The sequence below is a fragment of the Saccostrea cucullata genome, unplaced genomic scaffold (genome assembly GCF_032062105.1).
Source record: "Saccostrea cucullata isolate Sc308-1 unplaced genomic scaffold, CSIRO_AGI_Scuc_v1 ctg28, whole genome shotgun sequence".
Lineage (NCBI taxonomy): Eukaryota > Metazoa > Mollusca > Bivalvia > Ostreida > Ostreidae > Saccostrea > Saccostrea cuccullata.
Window position 1 is genome coordinate 582992 of NW_026939565.1, and position 20013 is coordinate 603004.

Here is a 20013-nt window from a genome sequence, read left to right on the forward strand (position 1 = left end):
CATTTTCATGTACATTTTTTTTCAAAGATATATATTTATTTCCAAAAATCTTTATTAATCATCGGGTGTGGAATTCTGATTATGAACTCTTCGAGAAAACAAGGTAGAAAAAGTACCAAGTCATGTGTCTCCTATGTTTACACTTCGGACAGGCAAATCATCATCTGACATCATAACTAATGATTGCTGAGAAAAATGTATTTCTAAATGGAAACTCGATATATCATTGCCATGGTTGTTGGATCAATTTTTGTTGGCTATGTGGTGACCTCGGTGATACTTTTTCGGTTCCCTGCAATCTTGCACAGGAAAAAGAAGCTATGTTTTCGACCAGCTCATATAAGTCATAGAGGAGGTATGGAATATGACTATGGTAGTAAATAATAAAAGAAATATGATTCTATTTATCTTTGATTAACTCAGAATTTTACAATTTATGTCTATTTAACAGTCTTACAGAGTATTTCATTTAAAACCTCTTTGTCTATGCTGTCATTTCTTCATGTCCCAGTATTTGCCCTGGTATTTCATACAATAAGCATATTGCTCCACAAGAAAATGTAAATTTATATTGCTAAATTTTCACTTGTAATGAATACCTGACTGCAGTCTTTACTAAATAAAACATTAACCTGTTAACATTGTATAAATATGATAATCTCGATATTCAAAGAGACTAAAAATGTGAGTGTGACTAAAATGGGTAGCGAAACCCGGGCCGGGCCGGGATTTTCGATAACGAAAACCGGGTTTTTGATAATCACGAAATAAATACTCATTCTTTCTTCATGAAATTTACGGACATAGTTTATTATTCTAGGATTGGCCTTCGCTGAAAGTTTTAGGTCAAAATGTTGTGTTTTTCAATGATTATCACCGATTGTCCTTTTCCAAGTGACTAAAATGGGTAGCGAGCCCGGATTACTCATTTTGGCGATTTAAACTTAATTTCGGCAGCATATTTACAATTACTTCATTTGGATCTTTGAAACTGAACTTAAACTACCTAAAACATTTAACTGTTGCAGTAATAAATCACGATTATTGAAAATATACGCATTTTTTGAACACCCGGGATTGGTCGAAACCGAACACGTTCACCCGGGAAAAACCTATTATTTCCGAAATACTTATCAGACAATGACATATAATTGAAATACAAATGACTCTTTTTTGGATTTGCATATTTTTATTAATTTTTTTCAATTTATTTCTTAGATTATCTCAGTCAGGGACTGAAAAAAATCTACATTCTTTTTCTGGCAATACGGAATTATCAATTTGTCCCGGGCAAACGCGTCCGGTTTTGAACTGTCCCGGGTCTATGAATAATGACAAAAACCCTAATAATCGACATTTAATTTCATAATGATTGAACAATTTAACTATTTCAAGTTAATAAACAACCATTAAATGCAAATTTCACAAACACTTTCGATGCATTAAGCTTAAATTCGCCAAAATGAGTAAACCGTGCTCGCTACCCATTTTAGTCACCTGGAAAAGGACAATCGGCGATAATCATCGAAAAACACAACATTTTGACTTAAAATTCTCAGCGAAGGCAAAACCTATAGTTATAAACTATGTCTGTAAATTTCATGAAGAAAGAATGAGTATTTATATCGTAATTATCAAAAACCCGGCTCTCAGTTTTGAAATTCCCGGCCCGGCCCGGGTTTCGCTACCCATTTTAGTCACACTCTAAAAATGTTGGTCTGACGTCTCTATGAGAAAATTTCGAGTCTCTACAGTTATCGCCGAGATTATAAATATATTTTATATACATATGAAATTCAATTGGTAAATAAAGTTGTTAAAAATATATGATAATAACATATAATATTTCAATTAAAAGTTCATTAATTTTCTTAACAATTACAATGAGTCAAGATTATAAAGTACATTGTATATTAGATAATTTTGCATTTATTAATTTTTTTCCTTTTGTAGGTGCAGGGGAAAATATTGAAAATACAATGACTGCCTTTAGACAGTATGAAAATTTTAGATTTCATAATTAAGACATACTAATGTAGAGCTGCTGCAATTGTGCAGTTCAAGATATGTCATTAGGGCAAAAAAGATTTTTTTTAAAAAGAATTTTAAATAAATTAAACAACTTCTTTCAAAACTTTCTTTTTCAAAATGATATTTAGAATTAAAAATTCTGCAATACAGTAAAGAAATATTTTGAATTCCAACATGTTTACTTTATGGTTATTTTAAGTTTGTTATTTGTAGTGCCCTGTCATTAGGAACAGAGATGTTGGAGCTTGACTGCCAGATCACTAAAGATGGCAAAGTGATTGTGTCCCATGACAGCTCGTTAAAACGCGTGTGTGATGTGGAAGGGGTCATTGGAGATTATAATTATGAAGTATGGAACAGAATTTGTAATATTTAAATTCATTAATTTTTTTAAAGCTGCAAAATCATGTAAAATCATGGATTTACAATACCTCTTACATGTACCATACTAAGCATACTTTTTAAAATACAATTTAGAATAATTTTCTGGAACTCAGAATCACAAGTATTAGGAAAAGGCAGTCATTATAATTTTTTATATGTCTAAACTTTGATTACAGAAATCTTGGGATATCTGAAGGTATCATTGAGTTCAAGAAGGTTTGATTGTAGGTATTTGTAGTGCCATGCCATATCTTGATGATATCCTAATAAAATGATTTACCGCATAGCGGATTATTTTAGCGGGGTGCTAATTTTGGCTTATTTTGGCGTTTTGATGATAGTCTGTTAAAATTTTAATCGCTAAAATAGTCAGTACTATTCTTAGTGTCCATCTGCAAATAGCTGAAACCTTGTGTCCGCTAAAATAAATTACGCCAAAATTATTGGCATACCTTTGAGCAGGCAAAACGCCAAATTTTACACCCGCCAAGAAAACCCGCTATATGGTATTTTCTTCATTAATAAATAGGATCTGCCTCTATTAAAAGAATGCCATCCTCTGGATTTTAAACGAAGTATGTTTATATTACATGTATCAAATCAATATCAGAATGATATACTTGTACTTTCTGTCTAAGAGTAAAGTTATATATATTCATGGAAAAAATTACAGTATTTATCATATATAGTATAACATATTTCTCCTTTTTATTGTACTTTTTGTCTAAGAGTAAAGTTACATATATTCATGGAAAAAATTACAATATTATATCATGTATAGTATAACATATTTCTCCTTTTTTTGTACTTTTTGTCAAGAGTAAAGTTACATATATTCATGGAAAAAATTACAATATTATATCATATAGTATAACATATACTTTTTGTATATACATATATGGAAAAAATTACAATATTATATCATATAGTATAACATATTTCTCCTTTTTATTGAATGCATTAATAACTTTTGAATAATACATTTGTATTTATGATTCTGTTTGAAAGATTTTGTTTATGATGGCACTGGATGCCCAGACAGGAAGTTTCCATTGTTAGAAGATGTTTTTAAAGAGTTTCCCAAAACACCTATTAATATAGACATCAAAGTAGATGATGATGAACTTATAGAAAAGGTAATCAAGGAAAATCTGGAATTTTTAATTAATAAAGCATTTGAAAAGGTTAGGAATTTAGTATTTGAACTTCACCCCATGTAAAATTAATAAAAAGAAATTTTGTATCACTGATGTGAAATTGTTTATCAATCTCTTAATATATCTGAGCATGATGACTGAAAATACATGTGAGTGAAAAATTTAATACAATTTGACCATACCCACATTCTCAATTGAAAGGAAAAATGATTTATATTCAACATCTATTCAAGAAAATCAGCTAAATTCAAATGGTTTTATTTCTGTAACTTTTATTTCAGGTGAATAATTTGATTGTGCAATATAACAGAGAACACATAACAGTCTGGGGAAACAGAAGCTCTACTGTGGTGGACAAATGTTATAATGTGGTAAATATATCCAAGTTATGCAGTTGCAAGGACATATAGAACCATTTTTGTTTAAGAAATAATTTTTCTTCTATTAACTTGTCACAGTTGAAAGTGTGACCATTAGGGTGAGTGCTGCAACTTTCATGGACCTATTTAGTTTATTACTGCATACTTCAACTTGTACCTGTACTGACATACTTTCTAAGATCTGTGTAGATAGTAATAGAACTCTTCAAAGTGAAAGAGACATTTGAAAGATCTATATTGTAACAGTATGGGAGGTTGTATGTTATTTATATTTCTATTATGTTGCCTTTAAAAAGAATAACAATTTACAAAGAGAATTTGACCTACTTCTCTATATGTCTACAATTTCCATTTAAACAAAATGGGTTTATTTTTCATTTGTGAATATTTGTTTGATTATCATAAGATTTAGAGCTAGAGAGCATACCTCAGTTTGGAAAATTGGTCTGTTTGAGGTGCCTTGTAAGTACAGCTGTACCAAGTTTAATTTTAAAAAAGTCTATTGGATCAATATGCAGTACAATGTAGTGGCTTAAGCCACTTTTTTCTCATTACAAAGTGCTGACTCACTGTGCTCTCTATGGCTGGTTTATCAGAACAGCAAAATTTGACCATTTATCAAAATGATATAGACAGGAACAAGGGGATATATTCCATGACATTTCAACTGTAAACTTTTTTGTCTTATTTTAGAATCCAAACATTCCCACTTTGTTTCCAGTTGGAGGAGTTCTGAAGTTGCTCTTTCTTTTCTATACTGGGTTACTTCCCTTTGTACCATTGAGGGAGTCCCTGTTAGAAGTTTTAATGCCAAGTATTTTATTAAAGTAAGTGGAGAAACTGTCATTTAATTTTATTCTGTCATTTTTATTTTACCTATTTCTATTTCAATTGTGAAAAAAGACATTGTGAATCATATTACATATTAATTGTATCTTTTTTCTCTATTGGCACGTGACACTTTAATAAGTATGATTTGTCTTTTCTTTATTAGGGATGATGTTATCCCTTTTATTGGAGCAAAAATAAGGTTTCTTCTGAGAGTGGTAAATGTGTGAGTATTTTCCACTCTTTTAAATAATCCTCTCTGTAAAAAAAAATATGACTTTTATGGGAATTATTTCATTCAAGAGGGATAAACACTTTGATATAGGAATATATTTGAACCACTATTTACATTGTGCAGCTGAGCTTAATTGGTATCTCAGAACCTAATATCTTGAATATCTTTTGATATGTTAATTAAACTGATTATGAAGCATAAGCACTTTTTCTTTAAGTATTTTACCTTCAATATCTTAAACCATGAATTTCTCACTCTTTTCACGTTTGAGATAATGAAGTCTGACTTTTTGTTATGGAAATGCATATACTTGTAGTATAAATAACAGCTGATAAATAATAATACGAGATTAACATATTTTCCGTAGATTACTAATGAGTCCAGCTCTGTTCCATCATCTTGAAAGGAGAGGTATTCAAGTAAGTCTTGAGAATATGCTTAATTTCACCCTTTTAAACTTGCTAACAATTTTGCCCTGTTTTAAATTCGCCCAGTCACAGTTCTCTTTAAGAATTTATACTGTGTTCTTTGAATTTTGCCCCGTTTTAAATTCGCTCACTTTTGACAAGGGCAAAAATGAAACGGGGCGAATATTTCCCTGTATACAGTATACTATTTCATGGTAAATTATATTTGATATACATGTACATGTATATTTAGAATGTTAACCACAGCATACCTCATCTTCGCTAGCCAAAGGTTTCCAATCCAAAATCTGCTCTACTAGAATTCGGATCGGAAACCCTTGGCTAGCGAAGATGCCAGGGTGGTAGGTCTTCAAAAAGCTTGACATATAAAATGAAAATCTAGAAAGATATGAACTGTGATCAGTCTCATAAATCCTCTCAAAAATACAAAACATAAATGGGGTAAAAACTCAGACCTCTGGAAATGCAGGAGGTGGGATCAGTTGCCCGGGAGGTGTAAGCATCCCCTATCATCAGACTCCATAGAATTGGGAAGTAACAGTTTAAATATTTTGCTTAGATCATAATAAAACAAGAGGCCCACGGGCCTTATAGGTCACCTGAGTATCGTGTAACAACTTTCAAACAATTAAATTTGGTTCATGTTTTAAACCAGAGGCCATGAAATTCACAATTCATAATTTTGAAAGAGGCACCATTGCTTATCATAATTAAAAAACTTAGCATGCTTACTCTACTTACTCAATACCCAGAGGTAGATCTGAGTTACAAACAGAAAATGTTCTTCCACTTTATAACTAGTTGTGCACCTCACCCCAAAAGAACCACTGACCCTGGGGCCACATATTTCAAAATTTTGCAAATTTTATCAAAAATGGTTGATTAATACCAAAGAGCAGATTTCAAAGCATTAATTTATTTTCAGACTATGTAACTCCCACCCCCACCCCCCTTGACCCAGGGGGGGGCATAAAAAATAAACATTTTCCTACATTCACCTTTCTTCATCATAAATATATATAATTCGATCATTGGCTTAAAACCCAGAAGCAAAGGAAAATATTTTCAAAGAATTAATGTATTTTTACTGAATAATCAAAAGAGCCCTGGCCCTAACACCTGAACCCCTGACTCTGGGGCCATAAATTCACAATTTTGGAAAAGGCACTCTTATCATAACTATGTGCTTAGTTAGTTTATTTAATACTCAGAAGCAGAAAAGAAGATTTTAAAAGAATAAATGCATTTTCACTATATAATCAATAGAGCCCCACCCTAACACTAGAACCCCTGACTCTGGGGCTATAAAATTCACAATTTTGGAAAAGGCACTCTTGCTCATCATAAATTTGTGCTTAATTAGTTTATTTAATACTCAGAAGCAGAGAAGAGGATTTTCAGAGATTAAATGCATTTCCACTATATAATCTCTAGAGCCCCACCCTTACACCAGAACCCCTGACCCTAGGGCCATCAAATTCACAAATCTGGAAGAGGCACTTTTGCTCATCATAACTATGTACTTAGTTAGTTTATTTAAAACCCTGAGAAGCAGAGAAGAAGATTTTCAAAGAATAAATGCATTTTCACTATATAATCTATAGAACCCCGCCCTAACACCAGAACCCCTGACCCTGGGGCCATCAAATTCACAAATCTGGAAGAGGCACTCTTGCTCATCATTACTATGTACTTAGTTAGTTTATTTAATACCCAGAAGCAGAGAAGATTTTCAAAGAAATAATGCATTTTCACTATATATTCTATATAGCCCCGCCCTAGCAGTAGAACCCCTGACCCTGGGGCCATGAATTTCACAATTTTGGTAGAGATCATTACATTCATGCTAACAGTTTGCCTGCTTGAAGTCCAGGAGTAAAAGAGAAGATTTTTAAAGATTGCAATAATTTTAGTGGTTTTGGCCCCACCCCTCAGGCCCCAGGGGGGCGGGGACCATGAAATTCACAATTTTTGTTCCCCTTTACCCATAGATGCTGCATACCAAATTTGGTTGAAATTGGTTTAGTGGTTTCAGAGAAGAAGCTGAAAATGTTCAAATGTTAACACACGACGACAGACGAAAACAGATAGCAATAGGTCACCTGAGTTACTCAGGTGACCTAAAAAATAATCAAATTAAGATAATATAGATAACATGTGTTAGTTAATTGTTTCATAAATTTATTTCAGACATATTTATGGGTCCTAAATGATGAAGAAGAATTTGAGAGAGCTTTCAAACTTGGAGCCACTGGAGTAATGACAGATTTTCCTACCAAACTGAAGGAATACCTTGATAAAAATCCTCAATACAAAAAGAATAATGACTCCCAGGAGTCTTGATGTTGTATTTATTAATGAATAATTGATTATCATGTAGCAAATCCAACAAGGAGCTTTATATAGTGACTAGTCTTCTATTAAAGTATAATTTTTTTACTTTACCTCGATCATATATTGTGATATTTTTTCATTCATGCTTTTTTTCACATTTTACATGCTTTAAATGTGGTCCAAAGTTTTGCATAAATGTATTAGAGAAAAACTCTCCTTATTATAATAGTTGTCCATTGAAAGACATTGCGGTAAATGCATTGTTAATCTAGGTGTAAGAGATAAAATATGTTTTTGTTATGCATTATTAAGTCACCAATTTTTATGGGGGTAATTTTTCATTGTTTTTATGGAATGGGGAGACCTACAATTTCATCCCCCTCTATTTGGAATACTGTACATGTATATAAAGTTTATAATATAAACTCTACACATTCATTCAATAATCTGATTATATGGGAGATAACTCTATCTTGGATCTGTAAATTGACTATTTAATTTTGGCCAATATGCTAAAAATGTAATATATTTGGCTTGTTTAATATGTATTTCAGTAATGAATTTTATTTCTTTTGGAAAACAATAAGCACAGAAAAAAGTTCACTTTTGTGCACAGAGTTTGATGAGCCTTAAATCACCACATCCAAACAATTCTTTTCCTCAAACCACAAAAATTTTATGCCACGTAAATAAGTGAATTTACTGTATGTTATGCAATTCATAATATCAGAGCAATGTAATTTCTTAATTAAAAAGTAGCTAAATTTCACAGAACTGTTGCACATCCAAGGCATTGACAGCTCTCACAAGGATGAAAAAAGTTATGAATGCACAAGAAGTAAAGGGGCAGCAATGATGCATAAATTTTGTTGTATTGGGAAAGTAACAGAACAAATGGAAATCATAAAGTATAATTAAAATTAATCATAATTTGTCATATCTCTTATTTGATTTGATGATAGATTTAATTTATTGAACATAAAATTCTTTCAGATATTGCAGTGATAGAGGTATTTTAAAAGCAGTTATTTTGTTTCATCATTTAAATAAGACTTGATGTACATTTCTGGTATAAGATAGTCTTGTTCATTCTGACCATTCCTGAATTTTTTTTTTTATCATCTTGAATATTTTTAAATTTACAGTAGATATTACTATTGATTAATGTACACTGAATAAAATTTTTTAAAAGGAAATTCTTTTGACTTTCATTCAGCAACCAGAGAAAAATTAACAATGAATGCAAAATTAAAGTTTTAGAACAATTAATAATAAAAATGAAATGGCATTAACAGAGCTTAGTGTCCCCCCCAAAAATGTGATTTTACAGAATTACTTTATCCTGATTCCAAATGAAAGGTACCTTTAGGTTCAAATTAATTAATGTAACCAGTCAGAACTCTTGGATTTCTGAATACAGGTATATTCTTTATTCCGACTTCTTTTTTGGAGTTATTACGTCATACATATTATAAAGTGACATCACAATATGTGTATATTTTTCTGATCTTTCCAATGAAGTAAAACTCAACATTTTATGTGAAATGGTTATTTTTTTATGAAACAATTCTCAGAACTTTTGAAATGCCCCTCCTATATACTTTTAATAATCAAACTTTATTGATTGAAAAAAATTAAGTAGAATAAAGAGAGTTAAGAGCAGTTCTGTTCTATTTTTATTTCCAGAAAAAGCACAATTCCATTTGAACTGATATTTTAAATGAGTTGCTACAATCACTTTGTACAGCTTTATTTTTTACTGCAATTTTAGCTGTTTACACAAAAATGAAACAATCATCGGATTTACACTGAAGTGAACCACTTTAATAATAATGATTATTGGTAAATGAAAATGAACAGGTAATGGTAAATTCGATATGTTGGTGATGCTGTGAAAAAAAACTATGAGCAAATGCAAAGCTGTACACAATAAAAATTTAGAGAGCAAAATTTACTCCAAAGATTATGATAAATGTACATAGAAAACAATTATTTTAACATTTCTTTTCTGTTTTAATGAAGAAACAGCAATCTGGTCATTTCACTTAATAGTTACAATACCATCAAATTTATTAATTTTCTACATTAAAAACAAAATGTACAAATGCCTCATCACATATACATACATGAAGGACAAGGTTAATACAAAATCATTAAAATGTCTCAGCTTGATTCTATGAATTTCTACAGACTTTTATTCCACTCAGGACATTCCAAAGAATTTGACAGATCTATCCATGCTTGCTGATGCAACAAATGTGGCATTGTGTCCGAATCTTACTCCTGTGGCCATGGCTGTATGGTCATTGAAGGAAATCAACTCCTGCCACTGCTTGCAGAGGTACACCCTATTTCGTATAAAAATTCAAACATGTAATGATCCATAAAAATTTTGATGCAACAAAAACTAACATTTACAAAACGTCGATGGCTTCTCATTATCTCAACAATGATAACATGCATTCCAATCTGTGTTCTGGTGATAAAATTCAAGGTGAAGCTATTTCTTACGTGTTTTTTAAAGTATTATCTATCACTGGCATTTTCTTAATACCACAAAGGATGAAGCAATTAATTTAAAGATATATCTTCAATAGATGTATATAAATATTTTTAAAAATTCTAAAACATCACAAGTCTTAGAGATGGATAAACCAAAGTGCTTTACAGAAATGTCCTTCAAACTTTGGGAAATCAAAAGTATCAGATAGGTATTTGATGAAAAGTGATATCAAAGGACCTATAAATTTGATTGTACAGTGTACTCATAAAAATGTCTTATCCATACCTGACATCTGATCCAGCCACACTCAGATATGTTCCACTCTGGTCAAAGGAGAGGGACCTCACCTAAAACAAAGGATTTATACATTAAACAGTGGATAATGAATTGCTTGCAAAATTAATGTCCTTCTCTCAATATGAAGTACTTAAAAGACAACTGTATGACAACAATATTAAAAGTTTTCAAATATATTGAAGTATTTATAATTTTGTATTTGAATTTATCTATGCCTACCTCATATTTGTCTGTCAGTTGAAGAGTCTTGAAATTCTTCAATTTCCTCAGATCCCACAGTTTCACGACTGAATCCTCAGCTGAAGTAGCCAAGTAGTAACCTAAAACAAGAAGGACCACATCAGGTTAGCTTCACTGCCCTGATTTAAATTCACCCAAAGTGAACACATAATTGTGTAAAAGATTTCATTCTTTGATTTTACCACCCTTTAATTTGTCCACTTGTGACAAGGGCAAAAGCAGCCAAATAAACCTTGGGTGAAAATCTTTAATACTGAATACTTTATGAGTAATGCAGTTTCTTATTCTGAGTAAAACAGCTATTACCATCTCTACACAAACTCAAAATGTTATATAAACCATCTCTAGACTTACTCAAAAAATTGAGGCTTTACTCCCAATAAATTTTCCCCATTATTTTCTTTGAAGTAGTGATCATATATTTATAAAACAAACCATTTTCAGAGAAGGCGATGCTGGTAATGGGTCCTTGGTGACCTGGGAAGTTAGCTACATTAAGTCTGCCTTTCAAATCCCAAATCTTGATCATAGAGTCCTCAGTTCCAGTTCCGAAAATAAGACCATCAGGGTGAAACTGGGCACATGTGAGAGCTGGAGAAAAAAAAATTAATCTTAATCATCATTTGTAAACATTGAGATGTAAAAGGAGTATTAAATATGATAAATTCTAATTTTTGTTGAAAAAGACATTCAGAATGATGATTCATCAGATTTTTAAAATATATTTGCCAGTAGTAGAGTCTATCTCATATATATACATACATGTATATACATATATACATGGAATATAAAACCTACCATGCTGAGATGATGGATCACTAACTTTGGTTAAAACTCGTCCTTGTCTTATGTCCGAGAAGGCCCAATGCTATTTAAAATTAGAATACATGTATTATTTTTTAAAAAATTATCAAAACTGCATGGATCAAAATGATTGTAATATGGAAATAGGGTGCATTAACAACAATTAAATCAAGTTAATATTAGCATGCACTAATTTTTCTCCCTGACAAAGTTATGGACTCTCCATGATTGTGCACAGTTAGACAAGCTCTTTTCTAATATATATCACTAAAATATTGCTTTCAGTTTCATTAACTTTAATTAGAAATTAATACAAAGTGACTAACCATGTCTGTGGAGGAGCTGAGAAGGTAATCTCCTGTAGCGTGCAGACTGATTCCTGTGACAGGGGCATCGTGAGCTCTGATCACCTGACCACACTGGGCGGTCTCTACCCCCCAGACACGGATCGTGGCATCAGGGGAGGCGGTAAAGACAAGTTCCTGTAAATCAGAATCAAAATATCTGTACAAAAATTACTCATCACAGAATCAGAGGCCAAGAAGAAAAAATAAATATTTTTAAATGATATGCAAAATCTTAACCTATCAAGAGGGATTAATTTAAAAATCATAAATGCATTTATAGCAGTTTTATCAGTTTCAGATATAAATTGGTTATCATTCCTGAATCTTAACCTGCAATTCTTATCCAACAGTATGATTCTAAATATATCACAGTTTTTGTTTACTTACATCTTCTGGATGATAAATAACACTTGTGACCTTCTTTGTATGACCTTTGAGAATGGCCATGACCTGCTCTGTGTCCTTGTTAAATACCACGGCATTTTTATCATTACCACCTACAAATAACAAACACCTCTACACATCTAGTTTTCAATCACTTCAAAGAAAGATTTTACTTCAACCTGAATTTTATATCAATACAAATTATTATCTGGGAAATTTCTTACCTGTAACAATTTTGGAGGTGTCCTTCAAACAGATATCCAAAGCCAGAATTCCAGGAACACTAGCACTGTGAAGTCCCTATTTGTAAAGAAAAAACACAATTATTACAATTTGTTCATTTCTTTTATTTTTCATCAACTGAAATTTACATCATCATTGAGTAAATGTACATGTAAGTAAATAGTGTAACTTACAGTGTGAGACGCCAGCTGTTTGAAAGATTTAATGTCTTCTGTTGTTGCAAGCCCTTCTGGTACAGTTTTACCTCTCTACAACAGATTGAAATCCATAGTTAGTCTAGTGATTTACTGTTCTGTACTGTCTTGTGAGTATTAAGAATTTTTAATTTCTATGTGATTACAGTATGCTTTTCGAGCAAGATAACAATATACTCTCACCTTTTTCCTTTCTGCTGTAAGAAGTGTGGCTTTGTCTTGTAACTACAAAAAGAAATATCATCAAGACCAAAAAATATTTCACATATGTTATTTTCAATACTCATTTTATTTAATAATAAATTTATATCTAAATCTATCAATCTCTACCTTTTGGAGCACTTCATCACTCATGCCAGTCTCCTCCATTGGTTGAATGGCTGACTCTGGTCCAGCTTCTGCACCATAAGTCTAAAAATAATTTTAAAATTCTGTCATTCCAATCATGTCTACAATAATACATACACATAACCTGCTTGGGTTTTATCAGAACTTACTGGTTGTGGAGCTGGGGCAGCGTAGGCACCAGCAGTGATCCCAGCCTGGGGCTTGAGGGTTGCCAACGCTGTAAGTAGGAAACAAGTGGAGTTTTAGTCAACTACAATCATGTAATACCTTAATCTTCAGGGTACATCTTTTTATTATGAGAATTTTTGGAGGTTGCCATAGACTGTGAAGGAGGGAGGTATTACACCCAGTTGAAAAATTATCTACTTTTTGAAGGTATTTGTGAATTATTTTTGGCAGAAGACCTTATATTTACATTGTTACAAGCATATCAATTGGTGCCACACATCTTTTTTTTTCTATTCTTGAAGCAAATTTTTACTATGTATATTCCCTTTGACAACGGAAAATGGTAATGTCTTTTGATAGTATACTCTTACCTTCTCTAGCAGCTGTGACTTCTTTGGTGAGACGAGCTATCACACGACAAGCAGCATCGTGTTGATAAAGAGCATGGGACAATTCTGTATGAAAAAGTCAAATCAAAGCATGAAATATTCTTAAATCCAATTTTTAAATTTCAAGGTATTTAAAAAAAAAAAATCAAAATTTTCCTTGACAAATCATTCTCACACCGTCTTTTGTTTACATTTCTGTGTTTATAAAATATGTTAAAATCCTGTACTGCTTTTGGTCATTCTTCAATTTTACATTTCAAGAAAATAAATTGCTAGTTTATAAATTCCAAGGAAAAGCATGTACTGAACCATACAATGGATTTAAATAAAGTGCCACGCCACAGCATGATACGCCCGTCAAAAAATTACAATTATAATGTATCTTAAACAGTTAAAAGTGCAGGAAAATCATGTCAACCTTGATTTTAAGATTTCAATGATTTTTACACACCTTAAAAAATTTGTTTATCCATCTCATGTGGTGTAGGCATTAATTATAACAAATATTGCATCATTCAGAGATTTCTATACCTTGCCAAATGCCTATCATGTTAAACAATATCAAATTAATTTTCACAACTTAATCTATACCTAATTAATTTTGGAAATAAAAGGCTGGCCATCAAATATAAACTGACCAACAGTTCTTCTGTCTAATTCCCGAAGGAGACAATTAAGAGCATGCTCTGAAGTAATGAAAGAGACATGCAGCTAGCCTTCCTACATTGAACACATTAATTAATCTTTAGCTGGATGCTTGTCTACTCATTACTCCCAAAAGATTATTGGATCTGCACTATCTACCATAAAACATTTTTAAAACGTATAAAACATCAATGATATTTTTTTTTTAGATTTAATGTCAGACAGTTAATTGTTAATATGCAATTCACATGGACATGCAGATTCAACCCCTACCCCCATAAAATTAATTTTTAAGTTCACAATATTATGTAATAGTTTAATATGCAATATCAAATTAGTTTTAATTACTTCTCATCAAATTCATTTTAAAACTTTGGCTATCCAAGAAGAGCTATTTTTAATCCAAAAGGCTTACCCATTTGGCCCAATACTCAAGGGATATAGATAGCACTGATGCTCTTACAGCTACTCCTCACACTAAACTCATTAATTTCTCTCTCTAATTTGACATGCAATTTTCTGTTATCAAAATTCTTCTTGACCAGTGCTTGATAATTAGACTCATGGGAGTGGTGGAATTTCTCTAAAAAAGGCCGGTTTACACTATGCATCTTGACACATGCATCTAAACTCATGCTTCAATTTTGAATCATGCATCCTCTTATTTACACTATGTGTCTTGATGCATGCATCTTTAGAATACTTTGTAAAGATGAAATTTATATTCTTAAAAAAATTAAAATATCTTCAAATTTCATTTCCTTATTTATTTTAGCTGAACATATCATTCTTAATTTCCTTTTTATGATAATTCTTGGAAGATATAATTTATAATTATTCCAAAACAAAACCCCCTCTATATTATAATAATCAAATTAGTTTTTTTAATTGTAGTTTTAATCAGTATTTTCTTTTTTTGTGTATCTTGGGAAACTATTTTTGCAATTATATGAAGGAAAATAAGGCTTATGATTCAATATCAACTCTGACCTTTCTTTTCATTGGTCAGTTCCATGCATCTTGAAGCATGGAATAGAACAAGTTCTATTCGATCATTCAAGATGCAACACCAATTTAATTTGAAACAAGGGGCTATTACACTGTGAATCTTGACACATGCATCCAAGATGCATGTGTCAAGATGCATAGTGTAAACCGGCCATTACATTTGTTATAGATTGCTGTCAAGTATATATGCTAAAAAAATAAGTATTTTCTTAATTTAACATTTTTCTAATAAGGTTAGTGCAATAGTTTTACATTTTTTTGAATGTGTAAATGAATAGAAAAAAAGACATTTCTTTTTAAAAATTCCACTTAAATTAAAGGTCACAGTGACCTTGAAATAGGTCGCGACACACCTTCTACCTAAGATGCATAAACTGGCCAAGTTTGATGATTCTAAGTCTAATAGTTTTCTAGTTATGAACCGGACAGGATTTTTCCATATTTGGCTATAACTTTTTAATTATAGGTCAGAGCGACCTACTTTTTGTGCGCGACACACCTTCTACCCAAGATGTATCAGCTGACAAAGTTTGATAACTCTAGGCCTTATAGTATTCAAGTTATGAGCCGGACACGAGAAAAGCTAACAGACGGACAGACAGACAGACGGACGGACACGAAGCCTATAACATAATACGTCCCGTCTTAAGACGGGCGTATAAAAAGTTATTATTTTAAAAAAAAATCAAAGGCCTGAAGGGCCACAATGGCGCCGCGCTTTAGATATGGCAGTGATACCGTGAAATAATTATATAGCTTAGTTGTACATGTATATCTAGATAAAATATTTATGAAATAAAAGCATTCAATTCATATGGTCCAACTGAACAGCTTGAGAACAGGTTTTAATGTGTAGTCACTAGTCAGTACCCTGGTAAAAGAGTATTAGGACCATACTTACCAACACCCAAGATGTAAAAATTTGGTCATTTGTGTACATGTATTGATAATTCTATTCAAAAAAAGCATTACTGAATTATTTACTTACAATGATGAAAAATTATTGATTAAATTGACATGTTAAATAAGAACATTGGTTTCATTGTCCAGCATTGACCTGAATTATGGTAAGTCTGCATTTAAAAAAAAAAAAGCCTTTTCGGTTTGTGCTAACAGGGACCTGTATCATGTATATACTAATATATATATTGTTTATATATAGGTCCTTGGTGCTAAATTTGAAAGTAATTCCAACTTTAGAGGATTTGAAATTACTTTTCCTCTCTCATAATTAGGCCTAATTAATTTAATTAACCAGTGTAATGTGTACTAAATGTACAGTAAGACCTACACTGTTTCCAAACACTATTTTATGTGATGAAAGTTGTTTTCCAAGATTCCTTGACATGTACATATATATTGTTTCTCTTTCTCTTTGTTCAATTTGTTTCTGCTGGTCTTGATAATAATCTTGTTCTATCGGAAGCCATTTTAAATTTTGATTTGTCAAAACAATTCCAGTTAATTGTTTACACCTCCACCGATAATTTACTGGCCTACTGAACCACATAGCCAACGGGTTTGTTTATGTAGATCAAGCTTGGGTTGTAACTGGAAGTTAAAAATACAACCTAATTTACGAACCAAATCCGGAAATCAGGGATTCGGGCGATAAGCATGACTCGCCGTGTCATAAAAAATAATCAGGTTAAGGGTCGAAAAGTAACCCGACGAAAGTGAGTGAGTTGTCAACTATGTATAGGACTGTTGAAATTGTATGATTTTCTAGCAATTTATGGAATAAACGCAAAAAGTGGCATGTATATTCCTACGCCAGATACATGAAGGTCTTGGTTCGAGTACTATATCATTTGGCGCATGAAGAAAGCCGTGAACAGTCAGAGATATTTCATCATAGCTATATGTGCGCCGAGCTAAAGCTCGACGCCATAAAAAGACTTTTCATCCTGTTCATATAAATGATGTAATACTTCTTGCATTTTTTAACAAAACAGACTTTTACCATAGAGTAATTGTCAGGCTTACCTTGTCTAGCTGTCTGTAGCTGTTGTCGCAGTGTAAAGCTGTGTAACATTACAGCATCCTAAAAATTCAAGCAATTCTGATATTTGAATCTTGGAAACATTTATGAAACTTAAGTTATCAGTTTAAATCAAAGATTACTGAATTCATCTCAATGAATCTAATGTAAGGCAAAGTCCCATTCTAAACTAATGATCAACATCAGTCATGAATTTTGGAGTGATAGACTTGGGAATAGATTGTTTTAAAACTTTTTTTTTGTGTGGCGGTCTGCCGGGCTTGATTGCCGGTGGCCGGATAGCTCAGTCGGTAGAGCACCTGACTGGAGATGCAGGGGTCCTGGGTTTGATTCCCGGTCCAGCCATACATTTTCTCTCTTCCAGTTACAGAATGGGTGCTGTGACCAGGAAACGAAAGGTGAAAGGCTTGCCAGGGATGAGCCTGGTTTGAGGTCTTTGAGGGACCAAAAACCTTTAAGGAGGGAGGAATGTGGCGGTCAGCCAGGCTTGATTGCCCGTGGCCAGTCATACATTTTCTCCCTTCCTGTAACATTTGTAATAAACCTCTTTCACCTGGTCAACTTTAACAAGGGAACCTGACACCAATGCTGAGGGTATAACATAACCTTCCCAAACTTCATTGAGATAAGCAGAAAAAAAATAAAAATCTAACAATACTTTAGATAATAAGCATATACCCATTCATCTTGCAGTGCTTTGAGTATGGCAGGAATACTTGTCGCAGAGGGTGGTCTAGGTTTTACCAGTGGAGATGCTAAAATGGAAATACTTGATATTAGAAAAAAACATTTTTTCTGGTTATGCGTATTTTCTATTATTGGTAAATTGCCATTTATTTAACAGTTCTAACTGTTCCATTCTAAGGATTAACTTGATATATTCACAAACCTTTGACTTCAACAAGCATTTCTATTCCCAGTTTCTCTCCATTCATTGGATCAGAGCCATTTTCTTTGATGTACTTTTCTATGAGACGTCGCTCATAGATGTGTCCAGATACAGGTGATATAACTGGTTGCTCAGGAACATCATTACTAACTGTTAAAAATAATACTAAGATTTACCAAGAAAAAATTCCTTTAATCCTGGAAGATGCACAATACCAATCAAAAAATGGTTCAAATACAAGCAGGAATCAAAGAGCAATTAGAACATTTCATTTATTTATTTAAACGTAACAAATTTATTTAACCTTTATTTAATATCAGAGACATAAAAATTTATTTATGTTTCTGTCTAATATGAAAAAGTTTACTAACAAAACCACGCTGTCTCTACACCGGCTTTATGTCACCTAGTTTTGTACAAAGGCATTTAACAATACTTTTTCATCACTTTAATTTTGAAACACAGAATAAATTCAATATAAATCAAATTGCAAAATGAAGAGATAATACATAAATTGGGGAAAATATAACGACTTCTTTTTTCAAATACTTACTTGCACAGCACAGCGCCATTTTGGATGGGTCACGTGATCAAATATTGTGGGAAACGGAATATTCTAAACGGGCATAATATTTCCGTTTTGTACCCATGGGGACAAAATCATACCCTAGCTTGTAGTTCCCCTACCAAATTGTCTTACATATTTATTTTATTGCCATATTGGAAAAATACGAATACAAAAAATGTTTAGGCAAGTAGTTCAAAGAAGGTGTACTAACAATATCCTAGGATGCATGTAAAAATTTTATGTTGAAATGAAAAAAAAATACTAAAATAAAAAAAATACTGTATATAAATAAGTCCCTGATAAAATTAATAAACTAGAGGTACTTTGAGCAATGAGCTCACTAAATGATACCCCACCTCCCATATATGAATACTAGTATAATGGTACTGTCCATGTTTTGCTATGGGAAACCCAAAATATGTGTCAGGTCAAAAAGTAAAATAGGAAGTGCCAATATGTAATAAAAATTCTGTGAAAGTCCCATTCAGTGGTATAATTGAAGTTGCGGATAAGAGATGGGTACCCAAAAGCGGAACGATGAACGGACGTACAGACGGACCGGACGAACGGACAGACATCCCAATTACTATAATATATTATACACTCTCCCGCTTTTCAAGCAGTATACAGTGGCGTAGCATCGTTTTTGAAAGTGGGGGGGGGGGCCAGCCAGAGAAAAAAAAATTTACTTACCTGAAAAAGTTGACAAGCAAAAAAAAAAAAAAAAAAAAAAAAGGAAAGAAAAAGTTGCCCAAAGTCGAAAATCCTATTCCGTGGGGGGGGGGGGGGGGGGGGGGGGGGGGAGCAATAGGTCAACTTTTTCTCAGTGTCAACTACCCATTCTAATATACTACATTTTCGGTACATCACTAAAGGGGGGGGGGGCAACCAGGCTTTCAATTAACATTTCCTATAGTATAAGTAAGGTTGGGAAAAAAAGTGGGGGGGGCCAGCCCCCCCCCCCCCCCGGTTGCTACGCCCCTGGTATAATATAGTATTATCAATGGTACAATAATATTATCAATGTTATAATGAATAAACTAGAGGTACTGTGCTGAACTCACTAAATGATACCCCTTCTCCCATATGATTATAATGTCAAAGTCCATGTTTTGCTCTGGGAAACCCAAAATGGGAAAATGTCGGATCAAAAATTAAAATAGAAGGTGCACAGAGGCACTATGTACAAAAAGATTCTGTGAAATTC

The 20013-nt window shown here is 32.6% G+C and overlaps 2 protein-coding genes across 2 annotated transcripts; one reads left to right on the top strand and one right to left on the bottom strand.

Annotated features, from left to right (window-relative positions):
• Positions 1-100: 100 nt before the first annotated feature.
• Positions 101-8961, top strand: LOC134253265 (lysophospholipase D GDPD1-like). The gene is made up of 10 exons (XM_062735779.1): positions 101-355; positions 1954-1996; positions 2245-2380; positions 2945-2990; positions 3424-3551; positions 3854-3943; positions 4646-4779; positions 4947-5006; positions 5383-5434; positions 7634-8961. The coding sequence occupies exons 1-10, from the start codon at positions 208-210 to the stop codon at positions 7784-7786; spliced, it is 990 nt and encodes a 329-aa protein (XP_062591763.1). The 5' UTR covers positions 101-207; the 3' UTR covers positions 7787-8961.
• A 479-nt stretch (positions 8962-9440) lies between these two features.
• LOC134253264 (pre-mRNA-processing factor 19-like) lies at positions 9441-18888 on the bottom strand. The gene is made up of 17 exons (XM_062735778.1): positions 18792-18888; positions 18239-18388; positions 18028-18104; positions 17334-17391; positions 13677-13760; positions 13287-13354; positions 13120-13200; positions 12973-13014; positions 12769-12843; positions 12577-12652; positions 12356-12465; positions 11948-12103; positions 11616-11685; positions 11253-11408; positions 10797-10897; positions 10566-10627; positions 9441-10125 (listed from the first exon to the last, which is right to left on the bottom strand). The coding sequence occupies exons 1-17, from the start codon at positions 18808-18810 to the stop codon at positions 9981-9983; spliced, it is 1530 nt and encodes a 509-aa protein (XP_062591762.1). The 5' UTR covers positions 18811-18888; the 3' UTR covers positions 9441-9980.
• Between the last annotated feature and the right edge of the window lie 1125 nt (positions 18889-20013).